Source organism: Salarias fasciatus, chromosome 5 (genome assembly GCF_902148845.1).
Source record: "Salarias fasciatus chromosome 5, fSalaFa1.1, whole genome shotgun sequence".
In the NCBI taxonomy this organism is placed as follows: Eukaryota; Metazoa; Chordata; class Actinopteri; order Blenniiformes; family Blenniidae; genus Salarias; species Salarias fasciatus.
Window position 1 is genome coordinate 15,278,811 of NC_043749.1, and position 18,582 is coordinate 15,297,392.

Here is an 18,582-nt window from a genome sequence, read left to right on the forward strand (position 1 = left end):
CTTTGGTTTATTTCTTGTAACACACTTGACAAAAAAGATCATATTTTATGACTTCTTGTGCCGTGTCTTATCCACGCGGATGTTCATTCTTCGGCGTCTTTTCCCTTTAAAAGACAACAGATATGAGGAGTTAGGACATCAAGCATATTATCTAATAATAATCTGTCATGAGGTTATCATAAAAGCTTGCGATTAATAAAACAGAATTAAAAGTGCTCATACCCTGCCGATGTCACGGCTCTTGGCTCTGAGCTTGTTGACCTGCGACTCGGCGATGTCCGCCCGCTCCTGAGCCTCCTCCAGCTCGTGCTGCACCTTCCTGTACCTGGTCAGGTGAGTGTTGGCCTGCTCCTCCTGAAAGGTTCCAGCAGTGTGACGTTCAACCCGTGGTCCAGTTCCCGGATCATGAAATCTTTCAGCACAATGCTGAATATCTCACACTTACAGCTTCCTCGGACTGCCTCTTGTAGGATTTCACTTTCAGCTGCAGCTTGTCCACCAGATCCTGAAGTCGAGCGACATTTTTCTTGTCCTCCTCAGTCTGGAGGAGACACCCAGCACAGTGTGTTTGAGACTGCCTCTACATGTCTCCTTCGTCCGCTCCTGTTTTACCTTCAAAGCCACTTCAAAGTCTACAAAACGCTCCAACTTTCATCTTCACAGCAGCGAAGCAACTTTAGATTGAGTGATGACAAGAGCAGCAACAAGCACGCACGCTGCCAACACTTAAGCTATGAGTTACAGCAGGGAAGCGTGAGTCCCTCCAGCCGCACATATCGCTTTCAGAGCAGCACGGGCTGATCTCGCCTATCTCTGTCAATCAAGCTGCTCCAGAGCTCCCTTTTATTCTCAACTGAAAATCTTTTTCACAACTCTACATGTGGCATACTAATATAAGCACATAGTTAAATCTTTTTTTTTTTTTTTTTTTTTTTTTTACTCACAACAAGGTTTTATTTTTAGTCCTGTAGCTGTCTGCACCGCTCAGTAAATCAAGCTGAAGGAGCAGGGATATGGCGGTGGTACATGCCCTCTAGGGGTTTGAAGTTTATTCTACATCAAGCTTGTTAGGAGCAGAAGAGATGAGACGACTTACACAAACAGAAATACATATTGTGTGTATAAATACATGATAAAAGAGACCCTGTACCTGATAAGTCAGCTCCTTCACTCTCCGTTCGTATTTTCTGACACCTTTCACAGCTTCAGCTCCTCGTCTCTGCTCGGCGTCCACCTCGCTCTCGAGCTCCCGCACCTTGAGTAGAAGAAACACAATTTTTATGGATTGAAAGGTCATATTTTGCCAAAATGGTAATTGAAATTATTCAGTAAAAGCGATTCAGTGAAAAACTATTCACTCAGTCCTTCAAATAAAAATATATAAATATTTTTTTGGGACAATTTCAACCACTGTCAGAGTAAGACAAGAAGATCTTTTAGTGGCCTCATATGCAAAAGTACAGGAATATGGAGGAAACTCAATGAAAGACATGTAATAATTACCCTGGCCTCCAGTTTCTGGAGCTGCTTCTTGCCGCCCTTCATGGCCAGACTTTCAGCTTCGTCCAGGCGGTGCTGCAGGTCCTTCACAGTCACCTCCAGGTTCTTCTTCATCCTCTCCAGATGAGCGCTGGTGTCCTGCTCTTTCTTCAGCTCCTCAGCCATCATGGCAGCCTGCACGTGTCAATTGTAAATTAGTTCGTTCACTGAATGACCAACAGAAAGAAGTCATTCAGAACATATTCATAACATATAAGCGTGACTCACGTCAGTGATGGCCTTCTTCGCCTTTTCTTCAGCATTTCTCGCTTCCTGGACAGAATCCTCCACTTCACCCTGAACCTGTATGAGGTCAGCCTCCAGCTTCTTCTTGGTGTTGATCAGGCTGGTATTCTGCGAAAACAAGATTTTACAGGAGCCACAGTGAGACTCAGCGCACTAAGAAGCTTGAAACATTAAACTAGTCGTCCTCCGGTACCTGAGAGTGCAGCAGGCCCACACGCTCGCTGGCATCCACCAGCTCCTGCTCTGCTACTTTGCGGCCTCTCTCGGTCTGCTCCAGAGCAACTCTCAGCTCCTCGATCTCAGCCATCATCAGGTTGTTCCTGCGCTCCACCATCGCAACCTGCTCCTTCATTTCGGCATGACTTCTGATGGCTTCATCAAGGTGCAGCTGGGCATCCTGGATTTGAGACAATATTAATCATGATCATCATTCCGTGACTGTTTGAGACTTGTTAGGGTTTTTTGTTTCTTCACATTTCAGACCTTGAGCTGTCCCTGCACGTTTCTCAGCTGTTTCTGGGCTTCAGCGGCCTGGCGGTTGGCGTGGCTCAGCTGGATCTCCATCTCGTTGAGGTCTCCCTCCATCTTCTTCTTGACTCTCAGGGCGTCGTTCCTGCTCCTGACCTCAGCATCCAGGGTGGTCTGCATAGACTCAATCACCCTCTGGCTGTTCCTCTTGATCTGTTCAATCTCTTCATCCTTTTCTGCAAGTTTCCTGTCGATTTCACCTTTGACCTGAGTGAGCTCCAACTGGATTCGAAGAATCTTTGACTCCTCGTGCTCCAGGGTGGCCTGAAAAATCACGTGCCAGTTTTTTTCAGATTTAAGAATTATGAACTGGGGGCAAACATCCATGTTGTTTTGTTACAGTTTTGCATTTGTGTTTATCTTTGCAAAGTTGTTGATTTTAGTACCTCTGCCTCTTCCAGTGCAGTTTGGACTTCTACTTTCTCAATTTCTACTGTCTTCTTTCCTTTCTCCAGTTCATGAATCGTCTTTCCAGATTCGCCAAGATGTTCAGTCAGATCACTGATTTCCTCTGTTCAGACAGCAAAACAAAACACAAAATTTACAAACATGTAGGACATAATGTTATGCTTATATTCTCATTATATCTCATCTCACGTTGCAGATTCTTGTTCTCCCTCTTCAGAGTCTCCAGGTGATCCAGAGTTTCTTCATAGGAGTTCTTCAGCTTGAACATTTCAGTGCTGAGAGATCGAGCCTCCTTCTGAGCTCCCTCCAGCTCAGCCTGGCTCTCTTCGTACTTCTGCTTCCATTCTGCAAGAACCTGAAGGTTTGAAGACATATTTAGATTTTCTTTTTCTCCTTCATGCCTATTTTATTCAGCAGTGCCTCAAAGTAGTACCTTGTCAAAGTTCCTCTGCTTCTTGTCCAGAGTGGCAGCGAGTGCGTTTGCTCTCTCCACATCGATCATCAGGTCCTCCACTTCACCCTGCAGCCTCTGTTTGGTTTTTTCCAGAGAGGCACATTTTGCATTCACAGCCTCGATGGACTCCTCTGCATCCTGAAGACGCTGGGCGAGCTTTTTCCTGCAAAAACACGTCATGATGAGCAACTGCTCAATCGCGTTCAATCAAATCAATGAAATGATGAAGCCTACTTTGCTTCCTCCAGTTCCTCGGTGCGCTGAATGGCATCAGTCTCATATTTGGTTCTCCACTGAGCCACTTCGCTATTGGCCTTGGACAGTGAGCGCTGCAGCTCAGCTTTGGCCTCCTGCTCCTCCTCGTACTGCTCTCTGAGCAGGTCACAGTCATGACGAGCCGACTGGACGGCGTGAGCCAGGGCGTTCTTCGCCTGATGAGCAGATGGAATCAAAGGTTTCACATTTGGTTATCAAGAAACACATTTTGTCTTTTGTTACCGTATGAAATAAGAGATCAACATGGTACCTTCACTTCTTCCTCAAGGTGTCTTTTCAGCTCTTCAATCTGATGAATAAAGGCTTGTTTCCCCCTCGAAAGCTGTGAAACCAGAGACTCTTTTTCTTCCAGCTGACGACCAATTTCGCCTGAAAAGAAAAATTTAATTTAACATTGTTTGAACATGAATTTTCAGGGTAATGTCAGCGAGACTTCAGTTTTACTCTCAGACTCTAAACTCACCATTTTCAGTCATCAGTCTGGATCTTTGAGTATTGAACTCGTTCAGCTGACGCACATGTTCCTCGTTCTTAGTCTTCAACTCACTCAGTTGATCCTCAAGAGACCGGCACATTTTCTCCATGTTACCCTAAAGAAACAGCATAAGTGTGTGAAACTCACCCTGTTACCATGTTCTGAACACATAATTCTGATAATTCACATTCAGGAACTCTCTGTTAATTTTACTTTTGCCTTAGCAACAGACTCCATGTTGCTGCTGAGATCATCAATCTCCATCTTGTATTCGCTTTTCTCTTTCTCCAGCTTCTGTTTGACCCTCTGGAGGTTATCGATCTGCTCTCCCAGCTCTGCCACAGTGTCGGCCTGCTTCTTGCGGAGAGCGGCGGCGGTGGCCTCGTGCTGCAGGGTGGATTCTTCAAGATCACGGCGCAGCTTGTGGAACTCGGCCTCGCGCTTCTTGTTCATCTCGATCTGAACAGACGTTGCTCCTCCAGCTTCTTCGAGCCTCTCGCTGATCTCCTCCAGTTCCCTGGAGAGGTCAGACCTTTGCTTCTCCACCTTGGCTCGAGCAGCTCTCTCAGCCTCGATCTCCTCCTCCAGCTCCTCAATGCGAGCCTGACGTTTAGTGAAAACATGAATAATAGTTTAAACTCCACATCTAATCTTTAAAATACTTTCCCTTGAAATGAAACTCAACAAGAGTTTCCTTTTTGTGTTGCTGATTGTTCATGAGTATTTTTTTTCCAACAGAATGATCCACAACTATATTTTCTATGTATCTCCCAGTGCCTCCTTTCATAGGAAAGATATCTCCAAATGTACATTTCAAATAAGGGCATTGAGCAAAAATTCCACCCACACAGCTCAAGCACATGCAGTACTTGCAGATCACCTGCAGTTCCTTGATTTTCTTGTGAAGCTGAACACCAAGAGTTTGCTCGTCTTCTATCTTGCTGAGAAGTTGGCTGATCTCAAAGTCCCTCCTTTAAAAGTGTAAATTAAAAAAAAAGTCAGATCTACACTACTATCATGAGATCGATTAAGGTGTGACTGAGGATTTGTTTTCTACTCACTTCTTTAATTTCTCTTCGCTCTGCTGCTTTTCATTTTCAAGATCCATGATGGTTTCTTGTGCCAGCTTCAAATCACCTTCCAGCTTTCTTTTAGAACGCTCGAGATCCATTCGAAGCTTCTTCTCTTGCTCCAGGGAACCTTCAATCTAGCATCGCAGACAGGGTCATGAGTACAGTGATGTCAATGCTGTACTGTTCCATTTAGAGTGAGTCACTCACGTCGTCCACTTGCTGCTCCAGCTTGGTCTTGGCTTTGGTCAGAGTGTTGACTTTGTCTTCCTCTGCCTGCAGATCATCGAGGAGCTGCTGATGGGATTCCTGGAGGGCCTTCTTCTCTTTGGTTAACTTGGCAATGGTCTCATCTTGAGCAGCCATTTCTTCAACCAGGTTTTTAACCTATAAGGGAGATACAGTCTTTACATAAGTGGTTGTTGTATTTTTGCAAGGATCTGGCTTTAAAATTAGGTGAATGACACACTGACCTTGTTCTCGGTGGCATGTTTCTCCTTCTCCACTTTGGCCAGGGTGAGCTCCAAGTCATCGATGTCTTTCTTCAGCTCAGAGCACTCGTCCTCCAGCTTCCTCTTCTTTGCAGTCAGTTCAGCGTTTATTTCCTCCTCATCCTCCAGCCGCTCACTTGCCTCTTTGACTTTAGCCTCCAGTTGGATTTTTGCTTTGATGAGGCCCTCACACCTTTCCTCTGCATCTGCAAGGTTTTCACCTTCCTACATGGACAAGAAAACAGTGAGATAATCTACTTGAACAATCCAGGTCTCTGGAATATATAGTTCCTCCTTTTATTCAACCTACAGATGCGATTTGGAGTTGCAAGTCATTCTTCTCCTGCAGCAGAGTAACCATCTTCTCCTCGAGTTCCTTCTTCTTGGCCAGAGCCTTTGCCAGCTCCTCTTTGGTCTTTTCAAATTCCTCTTTCATTTGGGACATCTCCTTCTCAGTCTCTGCACTCTTCAGCAGAGGCTTGATCTTGAAGTACAGCTTCATCCACGGCCAAGTTTTGACGTTCATGAACGAGCGGACGTTGTACTGAATGGAGAAGATGGATTCCCTGAGGACGTGAAGCACAGAAAGCATGTTTCACTTATTTTCTCTCATTCTTTGAAACAAATTTAAGAAGGAGCACAGCAGTGCCAAACTGTCAAGTGACAGCCTTTTGAGTCATAGATTCAATACACTGTCACAAGGACATACACCTCTTTCTTGTTTAATGAAAAAGATTAACTGACTGCATAAAGAAGGACATGTGTAGAAACTCCATTTCATGCCAAAAATATGACTACAACAGGAGTAGTTTAACAATTAAACCACATCTAACTCAAGCAAACAAGAACAGGTCCTATTATTTGTATTTTAGGAAAATAATTATCTCAAACAACTCACATGATGAAAATTCCAAGCGTGTCGTTTTGGACATTCATCCATTAAAATATCCATTAAATTGCCAAACATAGTCTCACTGCACCACTGCACCGTCAGACTGGGCTAAGCAGTGCCTGCAGTACTGAACTATTTTCATTGTTCAGAAAATGCAACAATTTCAAAGCACAAACGGCCTTTCAGTTGTGATTTAGAAACAATAACTTTGAACATGCACTAAACCCTTTTAGGATATTATGATGAGGAATATCACCGCAGTCTGCTCTGGTGCAATTTCCAGAAGCCGATAAACCCTGATCTGACAACAATTTTATGAGACCTGAAGTTTATTTTTGTTATCAAAAAGCTAAACCTGTGAAACATCCAGTTTTAAGAAGCTTGCCTTCTTTCCATCATCTTGACGAACTCCCTCCTCATGACGTACGCCCTGCAGAGAGCCTGAAGCATTGTGACCAGCTCAACCAGTTTTTCATCTCTCATCTCCTCCAGAGTTCCCAGCAGGCCAGCTTTGAAGAACACCTTTATGAAGAGAGAAAAAAATGATTTCCTGACTGGAAATGCCCACAAGTTTAACTACATTTTCAAATTCTTAGCTTGCAAACAACTTACCTTTGTGTGACCAAACTTGTACTGAGAGTGGTCAACATTGATAGATCCCAGCAGTTTCTCTGAGGCCTTCTTATTGTCGATGAACTGTCCCTCAGGGATGACACTGGCATTCAGTACTTTGTACCTGAAAAACATGTATAAGATCTAAAACCTGCCAGAATCCACATCCTTGGTTTGAAAGGATTAAGTTAAGCCACCGCACCTCTGCTTGAAGTCACCGTAGAGGATTCTGCTGGGGAAGCCTTTCCTGCAGATCCTGATGCCTTCCAGCACACCGTTACACCTCAGCTGGTGGATGACCAGGAAGTTCTCCATCAGACCTAGAGCAGGAAAAAAAACAGTGAGAGAAATCAGTGGTACAGTAAGAACTTTACTTGTAATTTACAGACAGAATAAATAAATACGACAGATCATACAGTAGATAAACTGAAGGACATGAATGAAATGGGTTTGTATAGGGTAAAAATGGAAAACAAACAACAGAAATCTTGATCATCTACACTGTTGTGGACAATGTGAGACTTTTGGAGAAAAACAAAAGACCAACCTGGTGTTTTGCTTTCATTGGGAATCAAACAACGTACAAAGTGTGGGTGTGTGCTCCTCAAGTTGGTCATGAGCTTGCCAAGGTTTTCCTGTGGAAAGACAAAACATTCAAGATTTTAATCACCATTACCATCTTACATTTGCATGATAATAATATCCTCGACCTTTCAAACTTTAAATGACATGAACTCCGTATTATGCAGATTTAATATTCATACATTTCGGTCTACACAAGTGAGTGCATTGAATGACAAAAACGGGCTGGTGTCAATCAGCTTAACAGTTTTTGTTGTGACTTTATGGAAGTTTTACTCTCATATATTTCACAGATGATCAGTTTAAAAATCAGTAGTCATTATAAATTCATCCTCTTACAACAAAGGGCTTTTTATTAGTTGTGTCATTTGCAAAAGCTTTCACTTAAGTGTGTGTCCTGCTTCAACTATACAAACCCAGGATGTCACTACATTCATGTTCACTGTGTAAACCAGGTTCTCTTAGCATCGATAAGCACTTGGATACAATAAATCACAATAGATTCTAAAAGGAGGAATAAAAGTTACCCTGAAAAGAGCTGAGACCGTTTGGAAGGAACCACCCTTCTTCTTTCCTCCACCTTTCTTTCCACCTTTGGCATCTGCTAAAGACATTCGCCATTTTACCAGATTGAATATTTTTTTTACTTCATACAAAGTATTTAATTCTTATAGCATATTTACCATCCGCTGAGGCATGAGATGCATACAGGAAGGCCAACAGCTTGACTGAAGACTTCTGGTAGAGCTGAACCACGGAGTCATTCAGGGGGTCCTTGTTCTTGTCCAGCCAGCCCATAACGTTGTAGTCAACAGTGCCAGCATAGTGCACCAGAGCGAAATGCGCCTCAGCCTTGCCTTTGGCAGGTTTTGGTTTCTGGAAGGGGGCACTTTTTCCAAGATGCTGATCATACAGTTTGTTCTTGAAGGTGGTGTCTGATGCCTTGGGGAACATGCACTCCTCTTCTAGGATGGAGAAGATGCCCATTGGCTGACAAGTAGAAATAAAATTGTTGTTTAAGGCAGCAAACTCTTTGCTTTCATTATTTTGTGAACATGTCAAACGTTGCTCACCTTCTCGATAAGCTCAATGCAAGCAGCCAAGTCCATACCAAAGTCAATAAACTCCCATTCAATTCCCTCTTTCTTGTACTCTTCCTGCTCCAGGACGAACATGTGGTGGTTGAAGAACTGTTGCAGCTTTTCGTTGGTGAAGTTGATGCACAGCTGCTCCAAGCTGTTGAACTAGTGACATTTAGATGCAAAAATATTAGTGAGGGTGTTAAAAATAAAGCGTACAGTGCCATTTACTGTGTTGGTATAGAAGTGCGTTATGCAATTTACTCACATCAAAGATTTCAAAGCCAGCGATGTCCAGGACACCAATGAAAAAGTTTCTTGGCTGTTTGGTATCCAGCATCTCATTGATTCTGACCACCATCCACAAGAACATCTTCTCATAGACAGACTTGGAAAGAGCCATCACTGCATTGTTCACCTGGAGAAACATTATAGTGGACCTTTAGTTCTCCATATTGAATACCGATTTGTTGTTATGTTTTGATAGATGACCTTAAATTGTTATACTGTTATTTACCTGTGGCACGGTTTGACCTTTAACCACCATTTCATTGCCAACCTTGACTCTTGGGTAGCACAAAGCCTTGAGCATGTCAGCAGAGTTCAGGCCCATGAGGTATGCGATTTTATCAGCAACTGATGAATACCACAAAAGTAAAAGTTGGCGACAATGCTAGAATCTTCAGTACTAAATAGATGGAGTTATTCTATATGACTTGTTTTATTAAGAAAAACTAAACTCAGCAAACAAGCTGATGTGATTATTATTGGTTTCCAAAGAAAGCTATAGTAATTGTTACCCTCAGTGCCATCGGGCTCAGCCTGCTCCTCTCGCTGCTTCTGCTTGAACTTCATGTTTCCGTGATGCATCACAGCTCCAGTCAGCTTGTAAATGCCTATTTTCTCCTCTGCGTTGAATCCTAAGATGTCAATCGCAGTCTGAAAAACAATCAAAAACATTATAGTAGCATAATTTGGTTTTTTGCCATCAGTTCAGAAATTGCTCACAATTAAATACAGAAGTTTACTTTATTATTGTTTCTTCACAGGTTCTCTAGGGAAGAGTACAAAGTATAAAGTATGTCTACTGAACCCTTGAAGCATTTGCAAATACATTTTCATTCAAAGTTGCAAATTGACACATTGACTCACATCAGTGGCGACAAATTCTTCAACGTCATCAATACTCTTGACGGTGATTTCACCCTGACTGATCATGGGATAGTCATAAGGGTTGGTGGTGATCAGAAGAGCCTCTACAAAGCAACATTTTAAAAATATCAGATCGTATGAATCAGATTCAGTTGAAGCAAGAATGCATATAATCAGATATTTGTGTTGCTCACCCAGGAGCTCAGGCTTGTGGCCTGTTGTGAGCTGGTAGAAGATGTGATAGCTCCTCTCAGCAGACAGCTGGAAGGTCACTCGAGACTTCTCCAGCAGATCTGTTGAGCAATGAATCAGAAAGAATGTGAATGTTAATGTGAAATGACAGAAACGACTTTTGACTTTGGCTTAATTATTTGAGATCTTACATGTTTCAATATCAGCTGAGGCCAACTTCCCAGTTGTACCAAAATGGATTCTGATGAATTTACCCTATTGAGAAGATGAGTGGGGTTAAAGTCAGAATGTCTTGTTGTTTCTGAACCATTTGAAATAAAAAATAAGCACTCACAAAGCGGGACGAGTTGTCATTCCTCACAGTCTTGGCGTTACCATAAGCTTCCAGCAGTGGGTTGGCTGCAATGATTTGATCTTCCAGGGACCCCTTGGAATTGAATCATACATATTTGTATTTTTCGGATTGAATTCTGGGTCTTAGTGAGGTAAAGAACATTATTCACCTGCATTTTTCCAGGAGCACTCTCGGTAGTTTTCTTGCCTGAAGCAACTGCGATTGTCGCAAAGTACTGGATGACACGTTTGGTGTTGACAGTCTTTCCAGCACCAGATTCTCCGCTGGGATGCAAAACGATAAAGACCCAGAGTTTTGTGTAAGTTGAAATAAGTTTTAAGCACAATGTAGAAAGAATCAGATCAATGCCAGTACATTAATAGTGCTATCATTCTGACTTACGTGATCAGGATTGACTGATTCTCACGATCTGTTGAAAGAACAGCGTTTGAGCACATTGGATTGGATGAATCATGCATGATGAATTATTTACATTATAATAAAATTGTTTTCAGTAGTTGCAGGTTTTTCTCAATAAGCTATTGTGGAAAAAATCTAAACTCATTCTTGCAAAGACTGAATTGTTTCAGAGACCTGCAGGTCAGTGTATATTATGCATGATGTATTGTAGATCAGTCCACTGATAAATACCTTGGAGCATGAACTGATAGGCGTTATCAGAGATGGAGAAGATGTGGGGTGGAGCCTCAATCCTCTTCTTGCCTCTGTATCCACTAACAACCACTGAATCGTACACTGGGAGCCACTTGTAGGGGTTGACAGTGACGCAGAACAGCCCAGAGTAGGTCTGTTTGAGGAAGAAGAGAGGAGATGTCAACACAGTGAAGTCAGAAACCCAGCAGACTTTTTGGATCTGCTGCTGCGGCCTTGATGCCAGAAGTGTTTAAGTGTTTCGGTGGGGCTCTGACCCGCCTGAGTGTTCCTAAATTACCCTCTGACTCTGACATCTGACAAATGAGCTGGGCTTGTAAATGACATACGATGACCCCACAGCTCCACTGAAACCGAGCAAAAAGCCTAACTGTGGCAGTGACTAAAGACACCGATTATGTCCTCTGGATTCTCATCTGGGCTCAAATTTGGTTTATGTGCCCTACTTACAACTAACCTTTCAGTAACCTCTTAAACTTTCTGGATGACTATCATACAGTTGAGTAATCAGAACCACTCAGTTTGGGATAGGATTGTTCATAATGTACATTTTCATGGAGTTCTGAGAAACTTCATTCACTGATGATTCGACCAAGTCAGACTCACGTAGATCATCCATGCTGCATAGCGCTCTTTGAGGTTGTACAGCACAGAGGGCTCACTGAGGTGGGTCATCATGGCCATGTCCTCAATCTTGTCGAACTTCGGCGGGTTCATGGGGAAGACTTCATCCTCCTTCACCGTCAAAGTCTACACCAAAAGAGTGACAAATTCATTCTGTGCTTCCAATCTGCAGAAATTTTTTTAAATAATTTCTGCATACCTTTCCACTCAGAGTTTCAACTGTGGCTTTGCCTCCCTCCTTCTTCACCAGTTTCCCTTTCAGATACATCTCATTGGGCTCAGACACAAAGTAAGCCGTTTTGGCATCAAAAGGAGTGTTCTGAGCTTCAATCCTCTCTCTTTCAGGTTTCCGGAGGTATATGGCCGCGGGGCCAAAACACTCCATTTCCGCGTCCCCGCTCATGATGCCTCTGCAAAAATAAAATAAACTCAATGGGAAATACATCATTTTAATGTATCTCTAGTTGTATTGACGGCCACTTACCTTTTTCTTGCCAAATGAGGCGGTTACGGATTGGATACTGCAAAAGAGAAATATGTGAACATATCAAAATATTTTCTTGAGCATCCAGATCAAAGTCTAGCAGGACAGAAAACGTACCTTTCTGAAGAGCCCGTCAACCCAAAGCTTCTGCAGAGCCCGGGAGGATGCCTTTTATACTGAAATCTCTGGACACCATGAAGGAACAGTCCGCCTATTAAGGTCATTGAACGTCTCAGACTGGGCGGGTGTTCCCAGCTCATAATAACAGATGGTGTTACCTTATCCTGCAAAACATTCAATGAAACCACTTCACACAATTTCTTCTCTAAGTCCTAAACAGGACCTAAAAAAACAAATGAGCTGTAATTGTAGATTTTATCTCCAAATATATAATGTTATACTGGATCTTATAATGAGTTATGTGTTATGTCCAAAACTAATTCTGACATTAGTACATTATTGAGAAATTATATGCTATTGAGGGAAATGATGTTTTTTTTTTTTTCTTTAAGGTCCTGTATGCTCAGATCACAAACTCTTTTTACAGTACTGTTTTGTCCATCTGCCCAGGGACCTGGAACATTTGAAGCAAATCTTTGGCAGCGGCATTCTTTTTAAACATGTCATGAACATATGCTCAAGTGTTAAGTTCATACTATTTTCGGATCCCATTATGGACCATTATACTGTTGTGCTTTCTTTCCAAATAAAGAGGACACTTAAGATGAACGTATTCTCTTGTGGAAAGATTATGTTGCAATAAAAAGTGAAATCCAATATGTCTGAGCGTTCCGTACCGTCTTATTAGGACCGAGCGCAAATATAGCCTTCAGCTAATGAACGCCCGGGCTCTCGCTATCGCAATTGTTGACAAATGCACTGAATGCTTCAGTTAATTACACGCCAGATATTTTTCAGCATCTAGTTACCGAGCACACCAGAAAAATGCCCAGGCTGGGAATTGCTGTGTTCCTGACCATCAGTATTATGAGTAGCTCATAAACTCATCAAGTCCATTAGAAGTAAGTTCAGTGCTATGGTAAGTACTGCTCTATCTCTAAGTTTGTTGCTATTTCTGAAATTCTGTCGGTGCGGTCGGTGCATGCTGCTGCTGCTGTTGTTTATTATGTGTAAAAAACTAACTGGATTCATGCTTTCAGTATAATGTCATAAAATGTATATTTAAATGAGAGTACATGGTTGCAGTTGTTTAAAGTTTATAGTTTAGAGAGGAAAATTCAATTCAATCTGTCATTGCAGTGATGATGATGATGATGATGAGGATCATATGACCTCATGAGCTTAAAGTGAGAAAGTCATGGGCAACTCCTATTTTCTTATTTACTCTTTTTGTGTTAACTAATTGAAACTGATGTATTTGAGCTACAAGAACAATGACAGACTTGAAGTGACATATCTATATTAAACTGGGACCTCTGTCTTCCCTTGTGTGATGAAGGTCTGTACATGTTATGTTGTATTTGCCACTGCTTTGATTGAAAAACAAATTAGGAATGCAAGGTAATCTGGAAAGTTGGAAAATGTTGTGCCTCCTAATCATGTTTGTGTGTGTGTGTGTGTGTGTGTGTGTGTGTGTGTGTGTGTGTGTGGGGGGGGGGGGGGGGGGGGGGGGGGGGGGGTCAGACTCACCTTGCACCATGCATGCCGTTCTCATTTTTTTTTTAGTTTTGTTCATGTGCCTTTAATTTTACCTACAATACCACTTCCTTAAAATTTTGCTGATCAGCAGCTTCAAAATGTTTGCCTGACTGAAAACACATTAGCAAGTTGTTGATGCTTTTTTTTTCTTTTGGTTTGTTGAAAACCAAATTTTGGAATTCTTTTGGAGCAAATTGTCTTGTGTGTATAATAAATTCAACATCTCATGCAGGTGTTGGGCAGCACACTGAGAACTTTGTGTCTCTCTTGTGTGCATTTAGGCTTGTGTTCAGGAGAAATTGAAGTCAGAGCAAGAAAAGGAGCAGAAGAGAGAGACGAAGGAGGAGGGGTTGTTTTCTGGAGGTGATGTGGGGCTGGATGAACTTATGTGAGTCATATTACTGAGTGAAGAGCTCAGGTAAGTGGAATACTTAAATATACATATGGATGCCCACTGTTGTTGTTTTCCTTTGTGAAATTTGCTGTACTTGTTTATATATTGTCATCCTATGTGTTATTGACTGATAACTGAAAACTGATGGACTCTAAAGGAATGTCTGTGTATTGATTGTATCATCTTATGCTTTAAGAGTCTCCGATTTAAAAACTGTTGACTGAAATCTATTTGTCTTAATCTAAAAAAATAATAATAATAATAATAAAAAACAGGGAAATTGGTGTAAATGTATGAGAAACTCTGATATTGGATGGGGTATTTGAAGAGGAGACAGTGTAATAGTGTCGCTACCTGGCCAAAATGAAGGCACTGCACATGACCACTGTATGCTTTCATGCAGTTGATGTTTGGTCTCAGTTACATGGATGTTTTATATTTGCAAAGAATCTTATATACAATGTCTCATCACAGAGGACATTCGTGCAAAAATGTTACTTGTACATTTGTATAGAAATTAACTTCCCAGATTTGTAGAAGTCTCTGAACAGAGACAGACTGAAAGTGTGATTCTAAGCTTAATTTAACTCTCATAAGTCTGCTGTCTGTCTGAAAAGGATACACTGATCAACAAATAACCTTGAAAAATACCGCTCAAGCAAACTGCAGAGATAACAGCATCACTATGTTTTAGATCCCAAATTCTGCCATTTGAAAGAAAAGATAAGGAAGACATTCAAAATGTGAAACAGTGTTCAATCACAGTGACATGAAGGTGAAGACTGTGAACTTCTACGGGCCAAGGCAGTGTCTTTTTAAGAGTTTTGCAATATTACAATATTAGTAAAAGTTTATGAATTTTAACACCTTTTTAATAATTTTTTTCGATGACATGAGAAGTGATTCCATCTGAACCTGGACTCTCCACAACATCAGTCAGTGTTAATTATTTTGTTGTTGTTTCTCACTTTATCCTCATTTATATTTAGCAATAGTTGCATTCATATACTGACTTATTTTAGGTCTCTGTCGTCTACAGGCAGGTGGATCTCGACACTTTTGACCCTCCCAATGCTCTGCAATCCTGAGCAACATAAACAAAAAGACAAACAAGCAAAATCCATCACAGCAGTTACTTGAATTGCCACCCTGCAGCATTGAGTGCGTTCTGCATTGCCCTAGAACAAAAGAAATTTTAAGTTCTTTGAATTAAATCTGAAAAATAATGTTTTGCATGTGAATCAAGAAGTGCAGTTTGTACCTTCTGTCAAAACTTTCAATGAATGACCACAGGACATGTGGCTCATTCTCCAACTCCATCAGGCCTTTTTTCCTCTGCCTCCTATGAAGGTTAAAAAACATGGGGGGGGGCATGATTAGTCACTCACATTTGTACTTAAACATTTTTTAACTTACTTTTTTTTAATTCTGTCAAAGTAATCAACATTTACAAAACTTAATGGGCACCTGAGGTTTAGTTCATAGCATCAGGTAAGTCCAAAAAAAAAAGCATTTGCAGAGAGTTTGATGTTATGGGAAACCTCATATTATAAGTTTCCAAATTGTTTTATAGAGCATCATCACTTACTTTTTCATACTGTCATACTGTGTTCTTCCTGTTGGGGAAACTTCTTCACCAAATTGACCCATCAGTTGGCGGCCAGGCAGCACGAGGCTGGGGTGGGATTGGGGGGGGTCATCTTGCTCAGGAACCCACGGTGCATGTTTTTGGACTGTGTAAGCAAACTGGAGTAGCCACAGGAAACCCAGGCACACACAGGGAGAACATGAAAACTCCACACAGAAAGGCAGCCAATCGGGAATTGAACCTTCTCACTGTGAGCCGAGAGTGCTGACCATTGATTGTTTAAATCAGTTGCAACTTGTTTAATCTTTCAAAAATGCTACTATGCTTATTTACAAATCATATCTACATGAATTTAAAAAAAAAATGTTCATAAAAACTTGTATTGAAACTATTTGGTTTTGTGGTGTGATCGTGATGATCTTGACAGAGTAGCAGGAAACATTAGTACTTGTTTACACCTTTGCAACTTGAGGCTCCATCTGGTGTTTATAGGATAGCAGTGACCTCCACCTCCAACACTTAGACTCTTTCAGTTGTTCGCACCATCAGGAACTGACAGCACATCATGCAAACACCCCAAGTAACCTTAAGGAATCAGCTGGTCACCCGAAGTCAAATCAGCTCTCGCTTTCACTTAATCATTGTATTTATTCAAAATTTCAAACACAATTTACGTGGATCCATGACGTAAAATGTAGCGTCTATGAATGTGTGAATATCATGTTACAGCATATGGTGCAGAGATTCCTGGTCAAGCCCTTAGTTTACACCATCTCACGCTAATCCCTGAGCTCCGCTGCAAGACGGCGCCGACTCCCTGAACTCACACCTCATTTTAACAAACACAGCTCAATCCTCCCAATATTAACTGTGGTCACAATTAGCGGCAGTTCGTAAAGACCTCCTATAGTAAACTTTAGCTGAGAAATTACGAGGAAAAAAATACTTTGCTTTTAGTATGAATTGCAACAGAGAACGACAGCTATAAAAAAATGTAACAGAAACACTGATATGAACCCGATGCTGGTTTTTAAGCCTCTGGCTGCACAGTCACAAGGCAACCACTTTAGTGCTGTTTAAAGTTTAAAGTTTAAAGTTTAGTTTTCTATTCTATTTTTTTAGTTTTGAAATTTGAATGAAAATCTGAATGATTGCAACATAAATTAAACCCTACACAAAGATTCTGGATAACAAGCACAGTTCAGAACGCACATATGACAAAAAATTTTCCTTTGGTCGATGAGAAAGTAACAATCACAATTGATAGATATGTTAAAATCTTTAAAATAAAGTTTAAATAAAAGTACTTACAGTTTAAATATGGACACGGTCTCTTTTGAAGCTCCTCTTTTGTATCCAACCAATCAACTGGTATGTTGGTCAACACTCACCTTGGTTTATTATCCTGAGTCCAGTTGTTGGTCTTTGACGAACTAAGAAAATGACAGACGTAGATCAAAGGCCTTAAAAACACAATAAGCCTCTTGAGCATTTGGCATTTGGCTTCAGCATCACGACAAGCCTAAGGCTATATTTGAGTTTTGCCCTAATAAGACAGAAGATTTCCAAGCAGGTATCGAGTAACACGTGTTTGTGGAAGACAGGGGCTCATTATATCTGCTGGGTAACCACTTCAGAATTTCTTGTTCTTATTCACTGTCGTAAGTTGATCTGCTATTCCAATGGAAACAGTGTCAACTGGTCAGCCACTCAAGCTTTTAAACTGCTGGCTCCAGGCCATGCTCTCGCGAAAAATGTTTGTATGTGTGCATCTTTCATGGATATCTAAGACAATAAAACATCTTTGAACAACCACAGAGTCAAGAAAAGCATCCTGGACTTCATTATTGACAGGAAGTCCTCTCAGTAATGTCATCTATGAAGCATAAAGGAAGGAGATGTGAGGTCTGTCACTCAGCTGCTGGACTTATAGGGATTGTCTCAGTCTCCCTTGTGTATCCCTTAAGAACAAGAATAAGAACAGCTGTTGGCACTGTTGTGGCATCTAATCCCTTGGCAATCCTTCCCTTTCTTCAAAGCTTGCTGGCACTCATTTCATTTTTTAATAATTTCTGACTTGTGAGGACTCTGAAACAGTATATCAGTGACTTTTTAAAGCTTCTCCACAGCATTGCAAGGGGCTGCTATTGTGCCAGAGAGCATTAAAAAAGATATGTCCGTCATACCTTTGGCCTGAAAGTAGTCACTGACTTAACTCTTCAAACTCTGACCCAACTTCACATCTGTAGCTTGTTTGGATGTACAATAACATACACAGACACCAGTAACTGTACATCTGTATGTTATTTCCTTGAGTTGTAATCTATACAAACACCAACTACTAAAGTATCTCAAATAGTTATATAACAATGTCTTAATTCCTGAAATTCTCTAAACATGCAAATGATCTGGCACAAAGCCCTTTCTCAAGTATAATGGCAGCGGTAAGACCCACTTCACAAGCCTAACCTCGGGTGACATGACCAAATACAGAAGGAGACAAGGGATGGGCTCCCATCACTCTATATAAAAAGGACAGCTGGCCGCCACAAAGCACAGGCACCCAACAAAGGTAGGTTTTATTCACTTTCTACGTTTGAAATACTGCTTCAAAAAATTGTTGTGAATCCAATGTTATTTTTTTAAATCAATCATTTTCATGGTCAGAAAGTTTTTTTTATGTTATGAAAACAAAACAAAACAACAACAACAAAAAAACCGAAATGCATCACCCGTGAATGATCATTTTTTTCCCTACCCAAGACATACATCCTGAAGTGAACCAGAAACCCTGCATTTACCTGGTGTCGTTCAAGGTGAGTCTCAAGAGG

The 18,582-nt window shown here is 41.3% G+C and overlaps 1 protein-coding gene and 1 long non-coding RNA gene across 3 annotated transcripts; both read right to left on the reverse strand.

Moving 5' to 3' along the window:
- LOC115389322 (myosin heavy chain, fast skeletal muscle-like) lies at positions 1-12,029 on the reverse strand. 2 transcript variants are annotated; one of them, XM_030092814.1, is made up of 39 exons: positions 11,826-12,029; positions 11,609-11,752; positions 10,982-11,138; positions 10,733-10,760; positions 10,500-10,614; positions 10,331-10,423; positions 10,188-10,251; positions 9,999-10,097; positions 9,805-9,908; positions 9,453-9,591; positions 9,170-9,288; positions 8,921-9,070; positions 8,647-8,817; positions 8,257-8,563; positions 8,101-8,177; positions 7,539-7,626; positions 7,194-7,311; positions 6,992-7,115; positions 6,765-6,901; positions 5,798-6,053; positions 5,470-5,712; positions 5,207-5,383; positions 4,988-5,133; positions 4,807-4,897; positions 4,140-4,529; positions 3,915-4,041; positions 3,702-3,820; positions 3,410-3,606; positions 3,155-3,338; positions 2,911-3,076; positions 2,700-2,824; positions 2,269-2,577; positions 1,979-2,182; positions 1,768-1,893; positions 1,504-1,674; positions 1,151-1,255; positions 446-541; positions 223-354; positions 1-104 (listed from the first exon to the last, which is right to left on the reverse strand). In XM_030092814.1, the coding sequence occupies exons 1-39, from the start codon at positions 12,027-12,029 to the stop codon at positions 84-86; spliced, it is 5,823 nt and encodes a 1,940-aa protein (XP_029948674.1). In that variant the 3' UTR covers positions 1-83. The 2 variants fall into 2 exon arrangements, with proteins under 2 accessions (XP_029948674.1, XP_029948675.1); XM_030092815.1 differs by having other exon boundaries at positions 84-104; positions 8,101-8,174.
- Positions 12,030-15,097: 3,068 nt separating this feature from the next.
- LOC115389329 (uncharacterized) lies at positions 15,098-15,869 on the reverse strand. The gene is made up of 3 exons (XR_003931570.1): positions 15,752-15,869; positions 15,425-15,505; positions 15,098-15,247 (listed from the first exon to the last, which is right to left on the reverse strand). It is a non-coding gene; the product is annotated as an uncharacterized LOC115389329 (long non-coding RNA).
- Between the last annotated feature and the right edge of the window lie 2,713 nt (positions 15,870-18,582).

What these genes read in the sequence shown, in the direction of transcription:
- LOC115389322 (XM_030092814.1), bottom strand. Translation starts at nt 12,029, where the DNA reads ATGAGCGGGGACGCGGAAATGGAGTGTTTTGGCCCCGCGGCCATATAC. An exon ending in TGGAGCAGCAAGTGGACGAC is followed by an intron (nt 5,134 to 5,206) that starts GTGAGTGACTCA and finishes CTGCGATGCTAG; the next exon opens with ATTGAAGGTTCCCTGGAGCA. An exon ending in CGAAGAAGGCCATCACTGAC is followed by an intron (nt 1,675 to 1,767) that starts GTGAGTCACGCT and finishes TGACACGTGCAG; the next exon opens with GCTGCCATGATGGCTGAGGA.